The sequence below is a fragment of the Anguilla rostrata genome, chromosome 7 (genome assembly GCF_018555375.3).
Source record: "Anguilla rostrata isolate EN2019 chromosome 7, ASM1855537v3, whole genome shotgun sequence".
Classification (NCBI taxonomy): Eukaryota; Metazoa; Chordata; class Actinopteri; order Anguilliformes; family Anguillidae; genus Anguilla; species Anguilla rostrata.
In genome coordinates, this window is record NC_057939.1 from 26,943,550 (window position 1) to 26,966,354 (window position 22,805).

A 22,805-nucleotide genomic window follows, 5' to 3' on the forward strand; every position below is an offset into this window, starting at 1 on the left:
TGGCTGAAGAATTGTGCTAATTAGCAAATCCAGGTGATTGGAACAAAGTACGGGAAGGACTTTTACTTTCTAATACTGTATTTTCCACCTCTGGAAAAAATTAAGTATGTAGGAAGATATTAGGTTTCCCACTGGAGGGACTCACCTTCCTGCCTCAACAGCACATCACTAATCTCTTTCGCAAGATACTGAATCTTCCCATCCGTTATTCCTGGAGCACTGTTTATAAATCAGCACCATCTGCCCGTTTCACATGCTCCTCCTGTATACACAATAACCAACTCATCAGCAAATGTTTTGATGATGAGTTGTTGATTATTCTAAATGGCATCATATCATATATATTACTTATTCGTTATTGTAAGGTATGCCCTTTTAATACTATTTTATAGCCTACCAAATGTTGAATTGTCAGTCTTATTTTATGTTTCATGTTTATGCACAGATAATTGGGCAAAATAAATTCCCTTCAGGGCAATACATCTTTAATTTATCAATCAATTAATTAATACTAATTGATAGTTACAAATCATTTTTGCTATAGCTATAATTTGTATTAAGTGTATTTCTTGTTAGCCTAATCCTTCATATTCCACTAGTTAGTTGGCTACTGTTTTGCGTCTGTAAAAATCGGAAATGCGTCACACCAGAGACTGCAGGCGGAAGAGGAAGTGTAGTGCGCAATGAAACGTATCTTTAGTTTTAATTGAAAGTGAAAGCTGATGCAACATCAGATATAGTTTATGTTTTGTACGATTTAAAACGATTTAATATCCACCGAGAACTCCCGCTACATTTTAAGATTGCAGGCTTCGTTTATCGGACCAGATTGCGTTTCTAGTCGCATAGTTAGCTCACCTGTTAACTGTCTAGCTATGAAGTATTTGTTTACGTTTTCTTTACTGTGTCTTTTCGTGCTTCAAGCGGAAAGTTGGAATGATGGAGGTCAGTATCGATACGTGGCGCTTCAACACGGTGTTCGCATCTAACATTACAGGCTAGCAAGATTGAGGTGTTTGTGAAGTTATGTTAACTTAACCATCGAAAAAGTTTAAATCATTTTATGTAGTTGTGTTGTGTGGCTGGCTGACCGACGAAACGTTGAAAATGTTGAATATTTGTTAAAATGTGGCCTACAAATTTGTCTACTTAAAAGTTGATAATCATAAGTGCGTGTCTAGTAAGATATTCCATAATAAAATACTGCGTTCTACAATCTGGTCATACTACCATCTGGGTTTATAACAAATCACTGGTTCATATTTGAAGCTATACATATTGTATGTTGAAGTGAATCTTTACATGCTCCTCTTTAACTTCTTTTAAAAAATCCACAGGGCTGGGTTGATTGCACATTGTATGCTTTGTTAATTTCAGGTAGTGTGCTGCTTCGAGAGGTACAGGTGCTCACTCTGTACAGAGGCCAATACACAACTTCCCGACGGACGAGCCCTGTTCAACAGCTCCAATGCATTGGTGGGTCGGCTGGTTGTAGTTCATTTGTCCCAGATGTAGTTCAGTGTCAGAACAAGGGTTGGGATGGCATTGATGTTCAGGTAAGCATTAGCTCCTCTTCCATACATGTGTGTGGGTCATCCAGCAACTGGCAAAGTGACAAATTATTATCTGTATCTATGCAGATCCAACACTTCAGACTGCCATGCTAATTTACATTCATTTCAGTCCTCTTGTCCGGAGTGATTTGCAATGCTAACAGATATTGTACATACACGTGAGTTATATGATCAGCAGTGACATAGGCCAGGCTAACAACACCATTAGGCAAAGGACTGTGCACTTGCAAAATAGTTAAAGTTTCAATGCAGCTTAACTTGTGGAAGCCCAGTACAATGACACAATCATACCCCTGATGAAAGAATTAAAAGCTCAATACAGTATAGATTTTGTACTTGGTGAAATTATTTTTGTCAATAAATAACTCCATCAGCAACATAACAGGAAAAAAGTTGGCACATACCCTACAAAGAAAACCCTTTCCTTTGGATTGAAGACCTCGAAAGATTATTTTATCATTAATTGTCTGTTTGACTGGGTGCTTTGTTTATACGAGCTGAAAAATGGTAGCGCTGACCATTTTTAATTGTACATTTTTTTACCTTTCTGTTTGTGTGTCCAGTGGGAGTGTAAAACAGACATGGATAACGCGTACAGGTTTGGAAGGATCGAGGTAAGCTGCGAAGGCTTCAACCACCCGGACGACCCCTACATCCTGAAGGGCTCATGCGGGCTGGAGTACACCTTGGAGCTAACCGAACAGGGCCGACAGAGGGGCGGGGGTGGGGGTGGGGGTGGGTTTGGAGGATTCGGCTCCAGCTTTTTTCAGGGCTCGTCAGACTCCCGAAGGAGCCATCAGGGCAGTAACTCTTACCACCAGAGCTCCACGGGAGGCGATATGACCGGAGACATTAGCGGCCTGGTCGTGGTGGGGCTCTTCCTGCTCCTGGCTTACGGCGTGTATAAGATGTTCCTGTGCGGCCCTGTTCCGGGGCAGCATCGTTTCCCAGGCGGAAACCCTCAGGGGCCTGACGCCCACGGCTACCCCCATAACACTGAGCCCCCACCGCCAGGCTTCAAACCCGATTACACAAGTAAGCCAGCTAGCGTGTAGCAAACCCGATTACACAGGTAGGCCAGCTAGCTTGTATCAAACCCGATTACACAGTTAGGCCAGCTAGCAATTATTAAGCCCAATTACACAGGTAGGCCTGCTAGCGAGTATCAAACCCAGTTACACAGCTAGCCCAGCTAGCGACTATCAAACCAGATTACACAGGTAGGCTACCTGGTGGCTATTAAACCTGGGTACACAGGTAGTTTTTAGCAGGCCTATCAAATGCAATTACATGGGTTACACTGATTTAGCAAAGTTCAGATTAGATCAGAAGTTATTTTAATTTGAGAAGTCTGTTATTCTAATGTGAGAAGTGGTAGGTCCAGTGAGAAATGCTTTGTGACAGAAACATTTTTCAAGACTATGTTGTTTAAGTTCCTAGGACTTCCTCATACTCTGTAACGTATTTTCTCCTGTATTACTGAATTACAGATGACTCTTCTGGCTATGGAAGCAGCGCAGGCTATCCAGGAGGCAGCGCAGGCTATCCAGGAGGCAGCGCAGGCTATCCAGGGGCCAGCAGTGGCTTTGGTTTTCGCAAGGAGTTCATGGGACCACGGCCTGCTCAAAACGCATCCAGCACAGGAAATGGATTCTGGAGTGGAATGGGCACTGGTGGAGTTCTGGGATATCTGTTTGGGAGTCAGAGGTCAGTACTCGAGGCTCCGTGTACGTTTAACACTTACCTGTGATGTGTGAGGGCTAATTGTTATTGGCAGAGGGAAAATTGATGTCAGATCAAGGCACATGGAGCTCGTTTAGCTGTTCCTGAGATACAACTGGTGTCCCATGTCACCTCTTTTTTTTTCATTTGTTGCAGCAGTTTGGTGGCATTTGTGTTCCAATTTGTTCTGTCATTATCATCTACATGTGTTCTAATTTAATTTACTAAAAACTGTAAATGGAGTAGATTGGCTGAGAGTGGTAATGAATATATATTTAATGAATACAATTGGGGATGACAAATTACGAGTGAAAAGGGAGAAAAAACATTTGATCTGCACATGTCTCTCACACACCCATTTTCTGTACGACCCCTCTACCTCCATGTCAAAGCAGGAATGGTGAAGGAACCAAGTGAATAGCTGTGTTTTCCCTCTTGCTTCTTGCAGGCGCCAGTCAGGCATGCCCACAGGGAGTTCTGGGTATTCATGGAATTCTGGTACACCTAAGACATCGCCGGTGAGCAGTGGAACACGAACGGCCTCAGGTAATGCAGCAGCTCAGCCTAGCTTCAACGGTGCCTTTTCAGGAAGGCAGCACTTAGCCTAGCTTCAGCAGTGCCTCTTCAGGAAGGTAGCACAGTAGCACTTAGCCTAGCTTCAGCGGTGCCTTTTCAGTTGGGTAGCGCTTAGCCTAGCTTCAGCGGTGCCTCTTCAGCAGGATAGCGCTTAGCCTAGCTTTAGCTGTGCCTCTTCAGCAGGATAGCACAGAAGCATCAACTTGTGTATATTCCACATCAGAGCTCTGCTTCACTGGCTGCAGCTCCTGAGGCCAGTTAGTCCATACCCACCTTTTGCAAACAAAAGGAAGTGGACATAATAAACATATTGTGATCTTTTATATTGGGACGGAGTGTGGCACAGTGGGTAAGGAACTGCGCTTGTAACCGAAAGGTCGCAGGTTCGATTCCCGAGAAAGGACAATGCCGTTGTACCCGTGAGCAAGGTACTTAACCTGCATTGCTTCAGTATATATCCAGCTGTATAAATGGATACAATGTAAAGTGCTATGTAAAGTGCTATGTAATAAAAAGTTGTGTAAGTCGCTCTGGATAAGAGCGTCTGCTAAATGCCTGTAATGTAATGTAATGTAATATTGGGGAAGTGTATTGTGGATTTGTTGTGAATGCCCTTTAGCCTGAATCAGATTGTATCTAATTGCAAATGGTGCGATTGGCCATATTAAGTACAGTGTAGTGTTCTTCTGCTAACGTGCAGTGAAGATGGTTCATTTTGCAGGTGTGTAAACTTGACGTTGTTTATTTTTGATTGATTCAGGTTTTGGTGGGACTAAGAGAAGATAAGGTGGGAAATGTTGAAGGTCAGTATTTGGGATGAACTTTGTCATATCCCTCTTCAGACCATTGGAGGAAGACTTTCTTTTCTCTTGCGAGTGACATCCGGTTTCTAAAGCAGCGTAATGGCAATGAATTTGACTAAATTAAGAGTGTGGTATCAAGGCTGGGCTCACACCTGAATATCACAGCTTTACCTGCCTGGTATCTGCTCCCAGTGAAGAAGAGCCTAATAATGTGTGTGTGTGTGTGTGTGTGTGTGTGTGTGTGTGTGTGTGTGTGTGTGTGTGTGTGTGTGTGTGTGTGTGTGTGTGTGTGTGTGTGTGTGTGTGTGTGTGTGTGTGTGTGTGTGTGTGTGTGTGTGTGTGTGTGTGTGTGTGTGTGTGTGTGTGTGTGTGTGTGTGTGTGTATTTGTGTATTTGTGTGCATGCTTAGGCGGCTGTGTGTAAATGTTGTGCTTGGTCTATTTATAACTCCTGTAGCTAATTTGCCCTGATGTTAAATTTAATTTTTCAGACAGTAAAGAAACATAAAACATAGACTTTGACTTTCTTTTGTGAATAGATTTTTGGGCATTGTGTGCTTATGATGTATGCATTACTCTGATTTTGTGAATTGATTTTAGTTCTGTTTGCCATACTGTTCTATCTACTGTTTGTCAATCTGTATAAGAGCACCTGATTGTAATGCAGTGTAATTAATGCGTTATGTTATACAATGAAAATGTGACTGAAAAAGCTTATTTTATTTCAAAAGATAATGGATTCGGGTATAAACATGGAGGATGTTATTTGTGTATTCTCTTGAGGTGAAAAGGTATTTAAGGATGCACTATATGGAAATTCTGGGGCCTATATGAGTAACTGACATTTTGCTGCCCATGTTGGCTTACTCCAATAGCACTATGTTTTGAATTATCACAAATGCAAACTAAGCTTCCTGACTTCACATTGATGGAAGACGTAGATGAGCACAGACATCACCTTATTAAAGAGACAAGTAACATGTTATTTGTGTAGTAAAATAAACTTTCGAAAAATTTGTTTTGAGCCATGTCGACGGATACTAGTATAGCCCTAATATTATTGTGCCTCCTTAAACAAGAATACAGCAGATAAGATTGATTTTATTGGAAAATTTACTGGATTTTGGATTAAGTATTGTGGTTATTTACATGGTCTGATGGTGGGCTTTAAATCTGTAAATAAAATGGGATTTTAAACTTTTTTGCTAAATGGGGTCAGCTACAGCAGCAGTTTAGTCAATAATTTTTTTAAAAGTTAAATGTTATTTTTAAAATCTTTTTCTATAGGCCTGCATTCTAAATGAAATTTGAACAAGACCAGGTTAAAACCTCGTATATGGCTGGACCGAACACACGTGATCCGGCAGACCAATGGTGTAACTTCCTAACTCGGCCAACCAATGGTATAACTTCATCACTCACTCAGTCACTCAGTCACAGACATTCGCGTTTGTAGGGCTGGACCCGCTGTTGCGGTCCAGCCAAAAATCTTCTGTGCACATGAAACTATTTTCCCTTTTCTTGACAGCCACTCTAAAGGCTGTTTAATCTGTGGTTGTGCATTTAAATAAACTAAAAGCCTTAAACTAAACTTGTTTTAAATCTGTTTCCTGTTTTTTAAATTTTTTTTCATGTGGACTACATTTTTTATGTATTTTTTATGTGGAAGTTTTTAGTTACTTAGACAATTTATAAAATTAAGATGACAATAATACCATTTCTTAAGAATTGTGTTTTTAGAATTATTTTGCCTTTAAGACCTGTACTGAATCAGAATTATTAAACAGGGCCAAATGGCGTGCTTTGCCAAATGGCGTGCTTTGCCAGATGGCGCTTCAGGTAGGCCACTAGCTACTTTAGGTTTGCATGTAATAATCTTAAGACAACCTGTCTTTTTACGCTCCCCCCTCTTCCTTCTTCATTTCACTGATAGACTGTTTGCCATATTGTTGTAACGTTATGCACAAATGGCTGTAATGCTTAGCAACATAAACTATGCAAAGGAACATAATGTATTGGTCAAGTGAATATAAACAAAAGTCACGAACATATGGAATTGTTTATGAACATTTAGGTAGTTACTTCCCTGTTCAATTATAAAGAAAGAACAGAAGCATTAAATGAACCACAGACAATATTATTTACCATCCCTTCTATGAAGTCAGGAGGGTTGAAATGTTCCAGGAACAATGTCTGGTACTGTCCAGAATCTGACAGGTGAATAAATTGAACTAATTTGACATCAGGTTTTCCCACCAGTATTACCATGGAGACACATTACCCACGAACACAAACTTAGGGATTGAAATTGAGTCTGGGGGAATCCTGGAGAACAGGAGTGGGTGGAGGGCATTCTGCTTCAGCAGCAGTTTGATGGGCAGCTGCAAAGCTAAGTTTAGTTTACATGGACTGCGAAAGAGGAGCAGAGAAATAATGTAGGATATTTAGCATGCATGCTATGGTTAGAAATAAAAGACATAAGGGCAGATAAAATGCTCTTAGAAAATTCATATTTCCAGTCTGACCAGTCTGGCACAGTCAGCAATTCAAAACATTTTTGTAAACTTTAAACATTTTGCACTTTAATCTCATTCTTATCTACTGCACTACTGAAAGAGTTTGAAATGTACATTAGTAGTAAAATGGTTACATGTGAATATGTTAGATTTCATAGTTTATGAATTTGGAGTCTACTAAGGTGGCCAAAGTGATTGAAATGGAATCTGGAAATGAGCAGAAATTTGGCAAATGGCATCCAGTATTGCTAAGTGTAAAGTTCTGCATGTGGTGCAGTAGATCTAGATCTGGCATTGAAAGGCCCACGGGATACTGGGATATAATGCAGAAACTATTGAGAAAAAATCAAAGGAGGTTTTTAAAAAGCAGACAAAATATTTTGTTTGAGGGTTTTAAATCCTTAAAGGGGATTAAGAAAGTGAACTACAGAAATGTTTTGAGTTCAGAAGTTCTGTCAGCAGGAGAACAAAAGATACATTCTTCACTGATATCTGAAACATCTCTCCAGAATCCAGATTATGTAGTATTGAGTCAGAGACTCTATACTACATCGGGTTTTCAAGTCCAGGCTTGATGCAGTGCTGCATGCTCTAGTCTAGGTAAATAAGAAGCCGGGATGGGCTGAATGGCCTGTTCTCATCAGTAGATATTATTCTGTTCTTGGGAGACTAATACAGAGGTGGAGGCCCCCAAAGTGAAAGAGGTGATAGAAACAGTTGAATAGGTCTTGAGGAGGATAGAGAGTATGGAGGACAGATAGACTGGAGAAAATCCTTTATGAACAGCATATGTTAATCCTTAAAGAGATTAGAAAGATAGCAACAATGTGTTCTGGAGCATGCACAGCCAGGTGGAGAGACCAGCATCAGCTCGACACACAGAATGAGGGGGATGAAGAGAAAGGAGGGGAAAAGTGAGTATGAGAATAAAATGTCAACAGAGGAGAAACGAGAGAAAGGTCACAGAACGACTTGGGGCTTGAGTGGTTGGGTGGGTAAAAAAGTAAAAATGAAGAAAAGAGATTGAGTGAGAAAGTGAGGAGAATGGCATGGAGCTTTTGGAGGTCAGCGAATAAGAGGTGGCAGAGGACAAAGATTGCCAGGGCTGAGGATGAGAAAGCAGGAACGAGGGGTGAAAAGAAAAAAACGAGACGTGAGGATAAATTAGTGGCGTGTTCCTTCAGAAGCGAACCTCAGAGGTTGTGGATGTAAGCATTGTTTTTGGACGTGAACTGAAAGTAATGCAATATGCCTGGATGACAGGGGGATACAAGGACAGCCAGTCAACCAAAATGGTGTTTAAAACAAAATGAACCACGATGCTGTAATATCTCTCACGCTCTCTCTTTTTTCACTCTCTCTCCATTTCATTCTTAGACTATTTCTTCTCTTCTTGCTGTCTCTCACCTCTTTATGTCTACTCTCTTTTCTCACTCTTCCTATCTTATGTTCTATCGATTTCTTTCTTACTCTCTCTTGCTGTCTGTCTCTTGGTCTTAGCCAGTCTCTCTTTCTGTTCTATTTCTCAATATATCTCTTTCTTACTGTCTTTCTCAGTCTTTTTCTCCCTCCGTCTTTCCTTATAAAAAGATGAAAAGATTCAGTTATGAAGCAGTTGTGTATTTTTCATTCATATTTATCATATTTAACAACAAAAATGAACATAATCGGGACATGCAAACGAAACACTGTGAATACCCCCCCCCCCCCCACCACACACACACACACACACCACCAATGTTCCAAAAATAACAATTAAGTATGGAAAGAAAGGTGGGGAGCATGTTAATCCAATGCAGCCTACCCAGCAACCATCTTTGAATGTAGCAAATATGAATGGAGTCTATTATGCCTGAGATACTACCTGCAACCTGTCTGTGCCTGTTTGCCTCTTGTTTTAGCCTTAAGAGAAGAATGTTCTGCACCAAGGGACTCAGGTCTTCATGGAAGTACTAGTGTGACATGTAATGAAAAATCTATTGTTAGTGTGGGTTATTGTTAGTGTAACTTAATGCATTCATAGTGCAATACAAGTTGCATCTTTTTACTTAATCAGTTTCTTTAATAACATTTCTAGTGGTCGGATGTCGTCATATGACTACCTATAGATAATGAATGGGGCATTTGACGGTGAGTTTCGTCATGCCACTTACTGACACCTTGAGCAGTCGCTGCCGACATATTTATAGGCTATATGGACAGCATTCGCGTGCGGTTTTATATTGGCATTCAGGTGGCAAAGCTTAGGGTGCGTCAAGCATGTGAAAATAGTGGAGCAGTTTCAACTTGCGCGAAACCACAAGCGAGGACACGAAGTGCGCTTGGGCGTGGGCGTGGTCTACCCCGGAGAAAATCACCTGCGGTTCTGTTTTACAAAGATGGAAGCGAAGCAAAACTCAGACACATCCCGATGCGAGGGAAGAGAAGCAGAGGAATGAAGAGGTTTTTTGGGACACACAGAGATGAGGATTACGGACAGGTTCGGTACCTCACGGCCAAATGTAGCCGACTCGCACAAGAGAAAGGTAAGCCGTCTCCAATGCTTGTGCACGATGATTCCCTAGGCCATCTGAGTTCGAGGCTATTAATTTTTTTAAGCAGCACGCCACCAGAAGTCCTCCTGAACATTTACGGTTATTTCTAAGGACAGGATTTCTAAGGACATAAAAGGCCTACTTTTAATGAAATCAAAACATGCATTATAGTAGTAGTAGTAGTAGTAATTTATTTCGGTCCTTATTAACAATTTTCCAAAAAGAATGCACATCGAAATAAATAAATAACAATAAGGCATTCAATTAAATTAAAAGGAAAACAAAAAAATATTGACCGAAAAGGTGTAGGCTGAAGCTTTAGCTTATTATACCTACCCTTTTTACATAGCATATTCTAATAGGCAACCCTTTCACTACTAGTTTTAGGCTATACAAAAACAAAACAGAACAGAAACAAAAACAAAAGTTCCAAACGTTTCATACACAATAATGATCACAACTCCGTTTTATATTTGTTTACCACATTATTTATTTTATTTTTTTTTATTTGCAAAGTGAACTACACATTCTTAATTCCTCCATTATGTTAGCCTACATACTGTAATAGTGACAGGGCTATGTAAAAATATTTTACGATTTTAGTTAAATTCTGAATGATTAAAGAAGACACTACACAGTCAACAAAAAAAGCATGCCCAATTGCCAGGTTATGATGCATTGCATTGTGTTTTATTCTATAGACTAAAGCATGTCAAAATGGCTAGCATTTTTAAAAGGTTTATACACTAAATATAGACCAAGTAACCTTCCAGAGAAGCCACACTCTTGGCTTTTCCTCCTCTGATAAGTACAACACTTCATATGACACAAAGTTCAAACCCTTACCCCTGATTAGTTATTGCTTCTTTTTCTGCTTTCAGAGTCTGTTGTTCTTAGCTCATTTGCATAGTTTCTTTCCTGTTTGTATAACTTAGTTTAGTGTTCAGCAGAGCAGTTGACAGGTTATCAGCAGAGTGCACTTTTTGTGTTACTGGGCAACCTAGCTCATGATCTAATGAGCTTTAGAAATTAAATTATATGCACAATAATAGGTTTGTGTAGTGTACATTTTGGTTAAAACTAAGGCTGCTTTAATCATCAGATTCTATATCTGACTGTTATTGGGACGAATACAGGAAAGATTCGCTTGGATTGGATGAGATTGTATGATACTTTGTTTTGTGTTTGAAAATTATTGTTATTTTTTGCATACCTGCTTTCTGTCAACACAAATAACACACATAACAGAACAGAAAATACAAATAATTAAATGGTTTCAGTACTGATGTTGGACAACTTACACACACTAAATGCACTCCTTCAGAAATGAAAATAATGATTTGCTTTGGAATGCAACTGTTACATTAACCCATTTGCCACTTGAAGCACTGCATTCTGCCTCCCTTTTACACTTACTCTTCCACTTAATTTTATGTTGTAGCTCATGAGTTCAGGTAGTCCATGCTAAAATATGTTCTGACCCAAAAGATGTGGAATCAGCTCTTTGCAGTTTTAACCTGTATGCATGTCACTCTGGCTATAAGTGTCTCGTAAACGTCTCAATGTAATATAAATGTAATTAAAAGCAATCATGTGATGCAGAGTATCAGTGTTTGCCAAAAGCCTGCTTTTCATTGGTTGTCTCAAAGTAGATGGCATGCAAGTATGTGTCAATCTGCGTCTTGCCAGAGGGAAAAGTAAAATGTATACGCTTGTGTGGAACTTGGCTAGCTTTTATATTAAATGTGTTGTTTTTTCAGGTTTAGGTTCCTCTCATGACCTGCTGAGTAAAGTTATTTTAAGTTGCCAGGGCCATAGTAGTAGTCAGTCCATAATCTTATAACATAACCTAATATGTCATATTAAGAGCAAGAGGGAAATAGAGAATGTAGTATTAGGAAGCAAATGTCTCAGGGGCTATATATTTGGATTTACTATGTATTTAGTAACATTTTATGCATTTTAAAATGTAAAAAATAAATCAGTTAATATAAAAAAAACCTGCTTTATCGTAGACAGATAGCGATGGAAAGGTGAAATTTGAGACTTCATTAAAACAAAAACAGGCAGGAGCTACTGCATGCTATTAGTGAATAGGTGATCCACTGACCATATTTAGCTGTGGAGAATGAAATGCTCCCACGTTTCACATGGGTTTCATGAAACCTCAGTGTCTCTAATACTAGAAGCCATTGTTCTGAGATGTGGGATACTTGCCATATTTGTACAATATTTTTGTTCAACAAATGTAAATGTAATGTGAAGAGTGTGCATGCCCTTTAATAATGTTGATTTTGAGACATCAATGTGGTTAGTGCAGATAAGCCTGAATGATAAATAAAGAACACACCTGTCCTTATGTTACACGTGTGCTACAGCAGTTCTGGAGCGGGAGTTCCTGGTTGCCGGAGAGAGGGAGAGGACCCTCAGGAAAGATCTAGAAACTGTCTCCCGCCAGCTATGTCAGCAGGAGCAGCTCAATGTAGAGCTGAGCATCACGCAGGACCAGCTGCTCAGCCAGACGCACCAACAGAAGGTAGTTCTGTTGCCCTTAAAACCATAGCTGGGATTACGATACATCTCAAAACAGATGCCAGTGCACTGCTGTAATTAATATTTTGAGCTTTTTATGACTGTCTGTTTATGACTATCTGGAGTCAGTTTTCAGGGCATCTGTCACACGCCCCTTTGCTGGTATGTTTTCCAACCTGCGTGGACTTACAGTCTCCCTATAAGTTTTTGTGGTATTTTGATGGAAGTTGAAAGAGATTTGGTCTGTGCTTCACATGATGGCACACAAGCCAAAAGCTTAATTAAGATCTTGGACACTTACATTTAGAGAGATTTGTTCTCTCTCTGTCTAATTCTGTGTCTAATTCATATGTACATGTTTGTGTATGTGTGCGTATGCGTGTGTGTGCATATGCGTGTGTTTGCATGTGTGTACCCCTGCATGTATATTTCTATGTGTTTGTGCGTATCTATGTGTACGCATGTATATGTGTGCGCATGTGTGCATATGTATGTATGTGTATATTTGTGTATATGTCTGTGTGTGTATGTATGTGTATATTTCTGTCTATGTCTGTTTGTGTATATTTGTGTATATGTGCGTGTGTGTGTGTGTGTGTGTGTGTATATGTGCATGTGGGTGTGTATGTATGTATGTATGTATGTGTACATTTGTGTATATGTCTGTGTGAGTATATTTGTGTATATGTGTGTGTGCGTGGTGTGTGTGTGTATTTGTGTATATGTGCATGTGGGTGTGTATGTATGTATGTATGTGTACATTTGTGTATATGTCTGTGTGTGTATATTTGTGTATATGTGTATTTGCGTTTGTGTATGTGTGTGTGTATCAGGAGCTGATGGAGTTCCTGCAGCAGCACCTGCGCAGAACGGTGGAGGAGGGCTCTCGGGACACAGGGCTGCTTGGCCTGCAACTGGAGCAACTGTGCACAGAGATGCAGCAGCTGCAGGACACCGAAGCACAGCTGGAGGGCCTGGTGGAGGAGCTGCACAGGGAGAACCAGAGCAGGGCTGCACAGGCAGACGTCCTGAATGCGCAGCTAGACAGGTACTGTCACCTCACAGGCTGCAAGCAGGACGTAAGGAGCCATGAGGCTCTGAGTTAGGTTTTTTCAGGACATTTTTTGCTCTCTTTGGGCTTATACAGCAGGTTCCAGGAGCTGGAGGCTCAACAGAATTCCCACCAGGAGACCATATTGGAGCTGGAGGGCCTGAAGATCTGTTACCACGAGATATTACTGGAGCTGGATAGGGTACGGACCTCCCACCAGGAGACAATAATGGAAATGGACTCTCTGCAGACCTCCCACCAGGAGACCCTCCTGGACCTGGACGCTCTGGAGACCACTCACCAGGAGACTGTGCTCGAGCTGGACTCTCTGGAGGCGACCCACCAGGTGACTCTGCTAGAACTGGAGTCGCTGAAAAGCTTGCACATGCAGACAGCCCTGGAGCTGCAGACGCTGCGGAGGTCTCACCAGGAGAAGGTTCTGGAGCTGATGGGGCTCCGCGGTTCTCACAAGGAGACGGTGGCGGAGCTGGAAGCGCTGCAGAGATCTCACCAGGAGAACGTGGAAGAGCTGCAGGAGCTGCGGTCCTCCCACGAGGTCACGGTGCAGGAGCTGCAGCAGGAGAACCAGAACAGCTTGCGGAAGCTCCAGGAAACAGCCGAGCAGTTCGAGTGGCTCTGCGACCAACAGCGGAACTGGATGTGTTACGTAAAGAGGTGCATGCGCTGCTCTGTGAAAACCCACCATCCTGCACCGCTCTATACAAACCCACCATCCTGCACCGCTCTATACAAACCCACCATCCTGCACCGCTCTATACAAACTCACCATCCTACACAACTACACAAACTCACCATCCTACACAACTACACAAACTCACCATCCTACACAACTACACAAACTCACCATCCTACACAACTACACAAACTCACCATCCTACACAACTACACAAACCCACCATCCTGCACCGCTCTATACAAACTCACCATCCTGCACCGCTCTATACAAACCCACCATCCTGCACCGCTCTATACAAACCCACCATCCTGCACCGCTCTATACAAACTCACCATCCTACACAACTACACAAACTCACCATCCTACACACCTACACGAACTCACCATCCTACACAACTACACAAACTCACCATCCTACACAACTACACAAACTCACCATCCTACACAACTACAAGAACTCACCATCCTACACAACTACACAAACTCACCATCCTACACAACTACACAAACTCACCATCCTACACAACTACACAAACTCACCATCCTACACAACTACACAAACTCACCATCCTGCACCGCTCTATACAAACTCACCATCCTACACAACTACACAAATTCACCATCCTACACACTACACAAACTCACCATCCTACACAACTACACAAATCACCATCCTACACAACTACACGAACACACCATCCTACACACTACACAAACTCACCATCCTACACAACTACAAAAACCTCCATCCTACAGGGCTCTACACAAACCCACCATCCAACACAACTCTACACAAACCCACCATCCTACAGGGCTCTACACAAACCCTCCATCCAACACAACTCTACACAAACCCACCATCCTGCACCGCTCTATACAAACCCACCATCCTGCACCGCTCTATACAAACCCACCATCCTGCACCGCTCTATACAAACTCATCATCCTACACAACTACACAAACTCACCATCCTACACAACTACACAAACTCACCATCCTACACAACTACATGAACTCACCATCCTACACAACTACACAAACTCACCATCCTACACAACTACACAAACTCACCATCCTACACAACTACACAAACTCACCATCCTGCACCGCTCTATACAAACTCACCATCCTACACAACTACACAAATTCACCATCCTACACAACTACACAAACTCACCATCCTACACAACTACACAAACACACCATCCTACACAACTACACAAACTCACCATCCTACACAACTCTACAAAAACCCTCCATCCTACAGGGCTCTACACAAACCCACCATCCAACACAACTCTACACAAACCCACCATCCTACAGGGCTCTACACAAACCCTCCATCCAACACAACTCTACACAAACCCACCATCCTGCACAACTCTACACAAACCCACCATCCTACAGGGCTCTACACAAACCCACCATCCTGCACCGCTCTATACAAACCCACCATCCTGCACCGCTCTATACAAACTCATCATCCTACACAACTACACGAACTCACCATCCTACACACCTACACGAACTCACCATCCTACACAACTACACAAACTCACCATCCTACACAACTACACAAACTCACCATCCTACACAACTACATGAACTCACCATCCTACACAACTACACAAACTCACCATCCTACACAACTACACAAACTCACCATCCTGCACCGCTCTATACAAACTCACCATCCTACACAACTACACAAATTCACCATCCTACACAACTACACAAACTCACCATCCTACACAACTACACAAACTCACCATCCTACACAACTACACGAACACACCATCCTACACAACTACACAAACTCACCATCCTACACAACTCTACAAAAACCCTCCATCCTACAGGGCTCTACACAAACCCACCATCCAACACAACTCTACACAAACCCACCATCCTACAGGGCTCTACACAAACCCTCCATCCAACACAACTCTACACAAACCCACCATCCTGCACAACCCTACACAAACCCACCATCCTGCACAACTCTACACATGCTCAACATCCTATATACCTTTACACAAACTCGCCATCCTGCAACGCCCTGCACAAACCAGCCATCCTGCATTACTCTACACAAACCCACCATCTTGCACCACTCTACTCAAATCCACCATCCTACCCAACTCTACACAAACCCACCATCCTGCACAACTCTGCACGCACCTGCCATTTGTTACGACCCACAAGGGCAGCAACACAAGAATACTGCATTAAAAAAAAAGAATTTTGCAGTAGAGCAGAGTGTTCACTACCCAAACAGGGCTAGAATTTATTTTACAGACACAACAACAACAACAAAAATATAACACTTAAATGATTAATCATAGACACGGAAGACAGCTGGTAAAAAAAATCATAAAATTAACAAAAAGAGAGGGTCAGGCCCCCCAGCAGTTGGAGGTTGGACCTGGGGGCCCTCTCACCTAACAGTTTACAATCTAGACAAATAAATAACAAAAATAACGAAACGAAAAAAAATCTACCATGCTTCCATGTCTGCACCAAAATCAAAACGTAGTAGTGGCAATGTAGCTTTTCCAGCCCGGCGTGGCAAGTGATCAGGGGAGCCACCTGGTCAAGAGCTGGAGTCTTCTTATAAGCAGAGACAGGTGTACCCAATCTCCAATTAAGCTCCAAATGGGCAACCTGAAACACAACCACCACAGGGGGGATACAAAACGAAACAAGGCAAAACAAAACATACATACATGACACCATTCTACACAGCTTTGCACAAACCTGCCATCCTGCACCACTCTGCAAAAACTTGCCATACTGCACTGCTCTGCACAAACCCACCATTCTGCACTGCCCTCAAACATACAGCAAGTTCAAAAATGCATCTGTTAGGAACTAACGGCTGGAAATAAACAGAGATGAGGTCATTTTCTTGGACTTGAAAATTCTTGAAGAAGCACATACTGCTTAAGAAAGTGGAGGTCTTTTAATAGCACTTCGCTGCCTATGGATACTCCATTTTTGGCTGTAAAACAACTGCATGTGGTTCCTAATTCATTGTCCACTTTAGGTGGAAAATTATTATGATTCTGACACTGGTGAAAGTGCAGCTGTTTCCCATTAAACTGCAGGTATAAGGTCAGCATGTCCGGAGAGAAGGAGGCCCTGTTAAAGCAGATGGGAAGGATGGAGAAAGAGCTCATCACCCTCAGAAAGAGCTCTTCAGAAGAGGGAGGGGACACTCAACATGAAGTGTCCAGCAGCACACCAACAGAGACTGAGACTCAGCACTGTGAGAGTGAAACAACCGACACTGAGGACTATGGGTAAGAACAGACTGAGACTCATCACTGTAGTTAAGAACAGACTGAGACTCATCATTGCCATTAAGAACAGACTGAGACTCATCACTGTAGGTAAGAACAGACTGAGACTCATTACTGTGGATAAGAACAGACTGAGACTCATCACTGTGGGCAAGAGCAGACTGAGGCTCATTACTCTGGGTAAGAACAGACTAAAACTCAACACTGTGGTTAAGAACAGACTGAGACTCATCATTGTGGTTAAGAACTGGCTGAAGCTAATCACTGTGGGTAAGAACAGACTGAGACTCACTATGGGTAAGAACAGACTCAGGCTCATCACTGTGGATGAGAAGAGACTGAGACTCATCACTGTGGGTAAGAACAGACTGAGACTCATGACTATGGTTAAGAAGAGACTGAGCCTCATCACTGTGAGTAAGAACAGATTAAGACTCACTGTGAGTAAGAACAGACTGAGACTCAAAACTGGGTAAGAACAGACTGAGACTCACTGTGGGTAGGAAAAGACTGAGACTGATCACTGAGTGATTCAGTTTGATTCCCACTGCGCCCCTCTCCCTATGTTTGCTGCAGGTTCACTATGTGGGATTCTGACATTATGTCCGATCTTCAAACTGAGGTGGAGAAATGGCGGCGCCGTTATGAAGACCTGTACATTAAACTGGCACAACATCGGGTAAGTCCATTAGCTTGAACGGAAGGGGCCCCAAAACTGAAATATGGGGTCACCTCTGGAGTCTGCAAAGGACTCCCGAAAGGTCTTCAGCAAAATGAGGGGAAAAAGTTTCCTCTTTATACTGTTTTATATCCATAATTCATAAATTACACTATTTTGACTTTCAGATAGGCCTGGTAGTAAATGCAGTATACAAAAAATAGTCATATGCTTGGCCATATTATGATAATTTATTGCAATGGATTTTTTACTAAATAAATGTATTGTATAGATTTGTAGTCCAGACATCCCCTTTAGACATTATTCCTAATAATAGCGTGCAAAATACCCTCTGTGTTTCAGCCTGTACTGGATATGGAATACATGCCATCTCCCCCCCTCACCCGCTTTTACAGGGGTTTTCAAGGTTAAAAAGTTTGGGAACCCCTTGCATAGAAAATATACTTATGTCCTGGGTTATTATAATGAATGGACATATTTTCAATGTACACTATTTCCAGACTACAAGTATAGTAAGTATAAAATGAGTAATATTTTAAATTGAATAATTTAAAAATACTTCTTACAAGTAGAGTAATAAATTCCATCAAAGTTACCCATTAACATTAAACATCAGGACATGGATGCATTTCAGCAGCCATTTTATGTTTTCCTGTAAATCTTTTAACCAAAATTCTTAATATCTCAATTTATTAAGCTGAAGGACAGTTTGTTTCTTAATTGGTGGTAATCCCAGCCAGCAGAGCACCAGAGGAAGCCAGGTCACTATAGCTTCAGTCACGGATACCATATGGGGGTGACGTTTGGACAATGCCAAGGGCCCTGACTCACAGGGGCCCTCAAAAATCGTGCTGTAATTGTGCTGGGATGGTGTGGCCTGGGGTGGTGGGGCCCATTGTGAAATCTTTTCCTGGGGCATTGGTTTAAATTAGCTTTTGAATCGAATCTGGTTCAAGCCATGTAAATGGAAATAAGACAAAGGGCCTGCTGTCTGAAATGGTAGGAAGAACATGGAGGAGGCAGGAAAGCTCAAGGCTTCTGTGATCCACAGTGCTTCTTAAAAAATACAGATTTTGGACGGTGCTCAAGATGGAGATCAGTGTCAGTGGGATGGTATAAAGCCTGTGGAAAATGTGGAAAATGTAAAACAAGACCAGGTTAAAACCTAGTATATGGCTGGGCCTAACACCCGTGATCCGGCCGACCAATGATGTAACTTCCTCACTCAGTCACTGAGTCACTCAGTCACAGACATTTGCGTTTGTAGGGCTGGCCCCGCTGTTGTGGTCCAGCCAAAAATAAGACATTTCTGTAAATTCTATAAATTGTCTTTTATGAGAGGTCCATGCCACCACTCCACACAGAGAAGATGTGGAAGTTTTTTGTGTGTTTTGCCTCTATTAAATTCAAGACTTAATAAAAATTTTTATATTTTATATCCCAGGCTGTCCTTGAGAACCAGCCACAGAATTTGGCATGATGTGTTTGTATTGTGTGTGTGTGTGTGTGTGTGTGTTTTGGCCCTTGTTGTGAATTGTGGTCTCCTTGTACGGTTTCCATTCGCAGCTTTTTTGGCCTCACACTCCCTGTCACTTGTTTGTTTTGTGTTCTGAGGAGGAGCATTCTGTTGACACCTTCCGGAAACCTCCCTGAGGGGCCAGGAGGGCACAGCCGGAGACGCACTCCCTTCGGCCTTGCGTCTGGGACTCTCCGCCCTGCCAACCCAAAAATGTCCTTCACTCAGCCTTCTCCACTCAGTCTCACTCTCTCTTTGGCTCTGCTCCTTTCTTTATCTCCCTGAGTCCCTCCTTCCTTTCTTTTGTCTCTCCCCCTCTCTTTGTCTCTCCTCTCTGTATCCTCTGTCTTTGTCTCTCTCCCCCTTTCTTTCTCTCTCTCCCTCTGTCTCTCATTCTCCATCTTTTTCTCTCTCTCTCCCTCTGTCTCTCATTCTCTGTCTTTTTCTCTCTATCTGCTTTAAAATGTCTGTGTGCCCTCACTCCCTTGCAATGGGAGCTGACTTATCTCCTGAGAAATAATGTACACAACACACCTGCTTCTTTCTCTCTACACCTCTTAAATGTGGATCATGGTTGGTGATGTTTAGTTAAATAATGTAACCTAATATGAATGTGTGAAGGGCAAGGTTTTCCTGCCCTGACAAAATTAAGGGACTAAACCCTCGTAAATGGGTCTGTAAACATCTGTAAACACTGTGAAATATCCATATATATACACTAAAGTAAATGAATAAAGGACAAATAATGAATTCACAAAATTCCCCCCCCCCCCATCTCCTATGAATTACTGCTGAATTTTTAAAAATGTATTATTATCTTTTGGAAATAACATTTAAGCACCGTGCTGGATGAATTCTGTGTCAGCACTGCAGAGGGCGCTGGTGTCCCACTTTTCAGGGAACAGTCCAAGACTCTTGTTTCAATTAAGCACACTAATATGGCCAGCTGAATAACTGGAGGTTGCATATGACCAAGAGAGGTCAATAAGTGAGCTCTGTTGTGTTTGTTTGAATAGGTTTTCCTGAGCTTGTGTGGTTAAGCAGGCGCAGTGCCAGGAAGTGGCCTGGATTTGCATGTAATTCTGCATCTGCCACCAATCAGGATATGGTGTGAGCTTTTGGAATTAATAATGAGTCAATATTCTGAGGCCGTGCTGTCCTCAGAGTTACTGGAACTGCTTGCTCATTTAACCTGGTGGCACTCACGAAAAATGCTAAATGTGCAGCTGATGGCAAGAGTTCATTAAGAAATGTTAAGACTAATTCATTATATGTTACATTACATTTATCCACAAATGTTTGTTACTTTTGAAAGAAACGGGACCTGTGGATTTAGTAACTAGTTTGTGTTGATTACAGTTACACTCAACATAGGTTCTTGGTTGATGCCTGTAAAAATACATTGTGGAACCATGCTTTTGGGGAATGGGGATGCGGGCTGAATTCAAGCGTTGCGCTTTGCCTCAGTGTGACCTCACTTTCATTGTATGACTTCAGAAATCAAACAATGTGACAAATTATTGATGTAGCACATCATGAGGACGAGAACCAGCTTTGCAGGGGAGAAAGGCGTGTGGACTCTTTAGTGTTCAATGATTCAATGACTTAAATTGGGCCCTTAAATTGAGTGCTGAAACAGACCAAAAAATAAACCAATGCTGTGGCCCTGCAGAACTGGTTGAAGTCCCTGGGTTTGTTGTTTACATCAGATTGTTCATTTTGCCAACCCCTGGCGCCCATTTTTACTTCTCTGGAAGAGGAAATGGGATGAGGGTGGGCATTTTAAAGACCCAGTGAGATCATGTGGAATTAAAGGGGTCGAGTGGTCCCAGATGAAGAAGTGTTGCCGTTGACCTGGAGCACATTGTTCCCTCAGTTTACACTCTGCTCACAGCTTTTAAAAACCACTGTGAATGACAGCCCCTCTAAGAAACAAAAGGAGGACTCCTTCAGAGAAATAAAGAGAGAGCAAGAGAAAGAGGAAGTGGGAACGAGAAAGAGTAGGGTGCTGCAATAAGACTCTGACCTGCTGTTGACCCCTCATTTGGGAGTACTTTCAAGGCCCACAGCAGCCGGGTTTACAGCCTTGGTGGTGTTCCCCAGGGGTCTGTATTTGGGCTGACTGCCACGGGTCTGGACAGTGTCGGGGTCCAGAGGTGGAGTGGCCCCTGGTTGTACCTCCTTGGGCCTCTTGGGGATAAAAAAAACAGTGACTTGACCATTTCTTTCTTTATAAACCATGTGTCTGAGTAAATTTAACTCTTAGCATAAGCTAATGAAGTGCGAAAGATATAGCCTATTTTTTCATCTTTAATACTTTTTCAGATTTTTTTTTTATAATGGGAGTATTGCAGGAGATTGACAAAAGATTTTTTATTGTTATTAATGGGAGGTCTTCACTTGGTGCCAATTGTTAAAGATTTCAAAGGCAAGTTTGAATGTTGTTTAACTTTCTGTAGTTTTCATTTTGCGAACCAGAACATTTGATGATTTACTGATCCATAGTTAAATACCTGAAAAGCACCTACCAAACTCTAGAGTTTTTCTGTAGTATCTGTGAGATTTTGCAACAAACTCAACAAACAAGTGTGGGCAATAGTTCCTATTCTCGACTGAGAAGGTTGAACTTCATTTTACTCACCAACATACGTTACACAGCTGAATTCATTTTATTTGCCCCTTTATATGAAGTTGCTGTAATGGCAAAACAGCATGTGGATACAGACAGACGACATGAGGGAATCGCAAAATATTTGCTCCACCTCTCCATTGATAGAGGTAAAAGAAATGTGTGGGGACCTATCTGGCACTGCTACATGAATGAAAACAGGCTTAACTGTTTGTTGTTTTTACTGTGAAAATTCCATTAGATGTCCACCAGATGGCCATCTTACACCAGGAATTAAAATAAGTCAAACTAATCTTTGGTCTCTTAGGATTTCTTGCAAATGTGTCCAAAGCAGTCAGTTCATTGATCTGCTGGTGTCCTGTTTGTGGTTTGTGGAAAAGAACCTTTTTCCACTAAGATGCAGAATCAGTTTGTTCATCTGCATGGTATGGAGGATCAGAATTTAAAAAAAAATGTTTTCTTTCTTCAGTGAGAACAAATTCAATGCAGGATGACGTGAAACAATCAGCTTAGTCTTAATTTTAGTTCAGGTGTACATTAAATTTTAAAACGAGGTGTCTCACTTAATTTCTACCAGCTGTAGGGTTACACAAGTATTTGTTTTTTTCCAGTTCTCTGTATTGCCTACATGCAGTCAGGCTTGTGTGGAAGAGCCTCAATCATGCTAATGATTC

The 22,805-nt window shown here is 41.8% G+C and overlaps 2 protein-coding genes across 6 annotated transcripts; both read left to right on the forward strand.

The window, feature by feature from the left end:
* The first annotated feature begins 631 nt into the window (after positions 1 to 631).
* On the forward strand, positions 632 to 6,265 carry saraf (store-operated calcium entry-associated regulatory factor). 4 transcript variants are annotated; one of them, XM_064343984.1, is made up of 7 exons: positions 632 to 945; positions 1,378 to 1,556; positions 2,138 to 2,609; positions 3,065 to 3,281; positions 3,745 to 3,842; positions 4,633 to 4,675; positions 5,962 to 6,265. In XM_064343984.1, the coding sequence occupies exons 1-6, from the start codon at positions 876 to 878 to the stop codon at positions 4,656 to 4,658; spliced, it is 1,062 nt and encodes a 353-aa protein (XP_064200054.1). In that variant the 5' UTR covers positions 632 to 875; the 3' UTR covers positions 4,659 to 4,675; positions 5,962 to 6,265. The 4 variants fall into 4 exon arrangements, 1 of the variants encoding a protein (XP_064200054.1); XR_010331288.1 differs by lacking the exon at positions 5,962 to 6,265 and adding an exon at positions 5,085 to 5,839 and having other exon boundaries at positions 633 to 945; positions 4,633 to 4,922; XR_010331289.1 differs by lacking the exon at positions 5,962 to 6,265 and adding an exon at positions 5,085 to 5,839 and having other exon boundaries at positions 633 to 945; positions 4,633 to 4,918.
* Positions 6,266 to 9,319: 3,054 nt separating this feature from the next.
* Positions 9,320 to 20,263, forward strand: LOC135259503 (hyaluronan mediated motility receptor). Of its 2 annotated transcripts, none has more exons than XM_064343989.1 (7): positions 9,320 to 9,715; positions 12,106 to 12,260; positions 13,090 to 13,304; positions 13,404 to 13,982; positions 17,113 to 17,307; positions 17,884 to 17,986; positions 19,601 to 20,263. In XM_064343989.1, exons 1-7 carry the CDS (start codon positions 9,385 to 9,387, stop codon positions 19,637 to 19,639), a joined length of 1,617 nt encoding a protein of 538 aa, XP_064200059.1. In that variant the 5' UTR covers positions 9,320 to 9,384; the 3' UTR covers positions 19,640 to 20,263. The 2 variants fall into 2 exon arrangements, with proteins under 2 accessions (XP_064200059.1, XP_064200058.1); XM_064343988.1 differs by having other exon boundaries at positions 9,321 to 9,715; positions 12,103 to 12,260.
* The last annotated feature ends 2,542 nt before the right edge of the window (positions 20,264 to 22,805 follow it).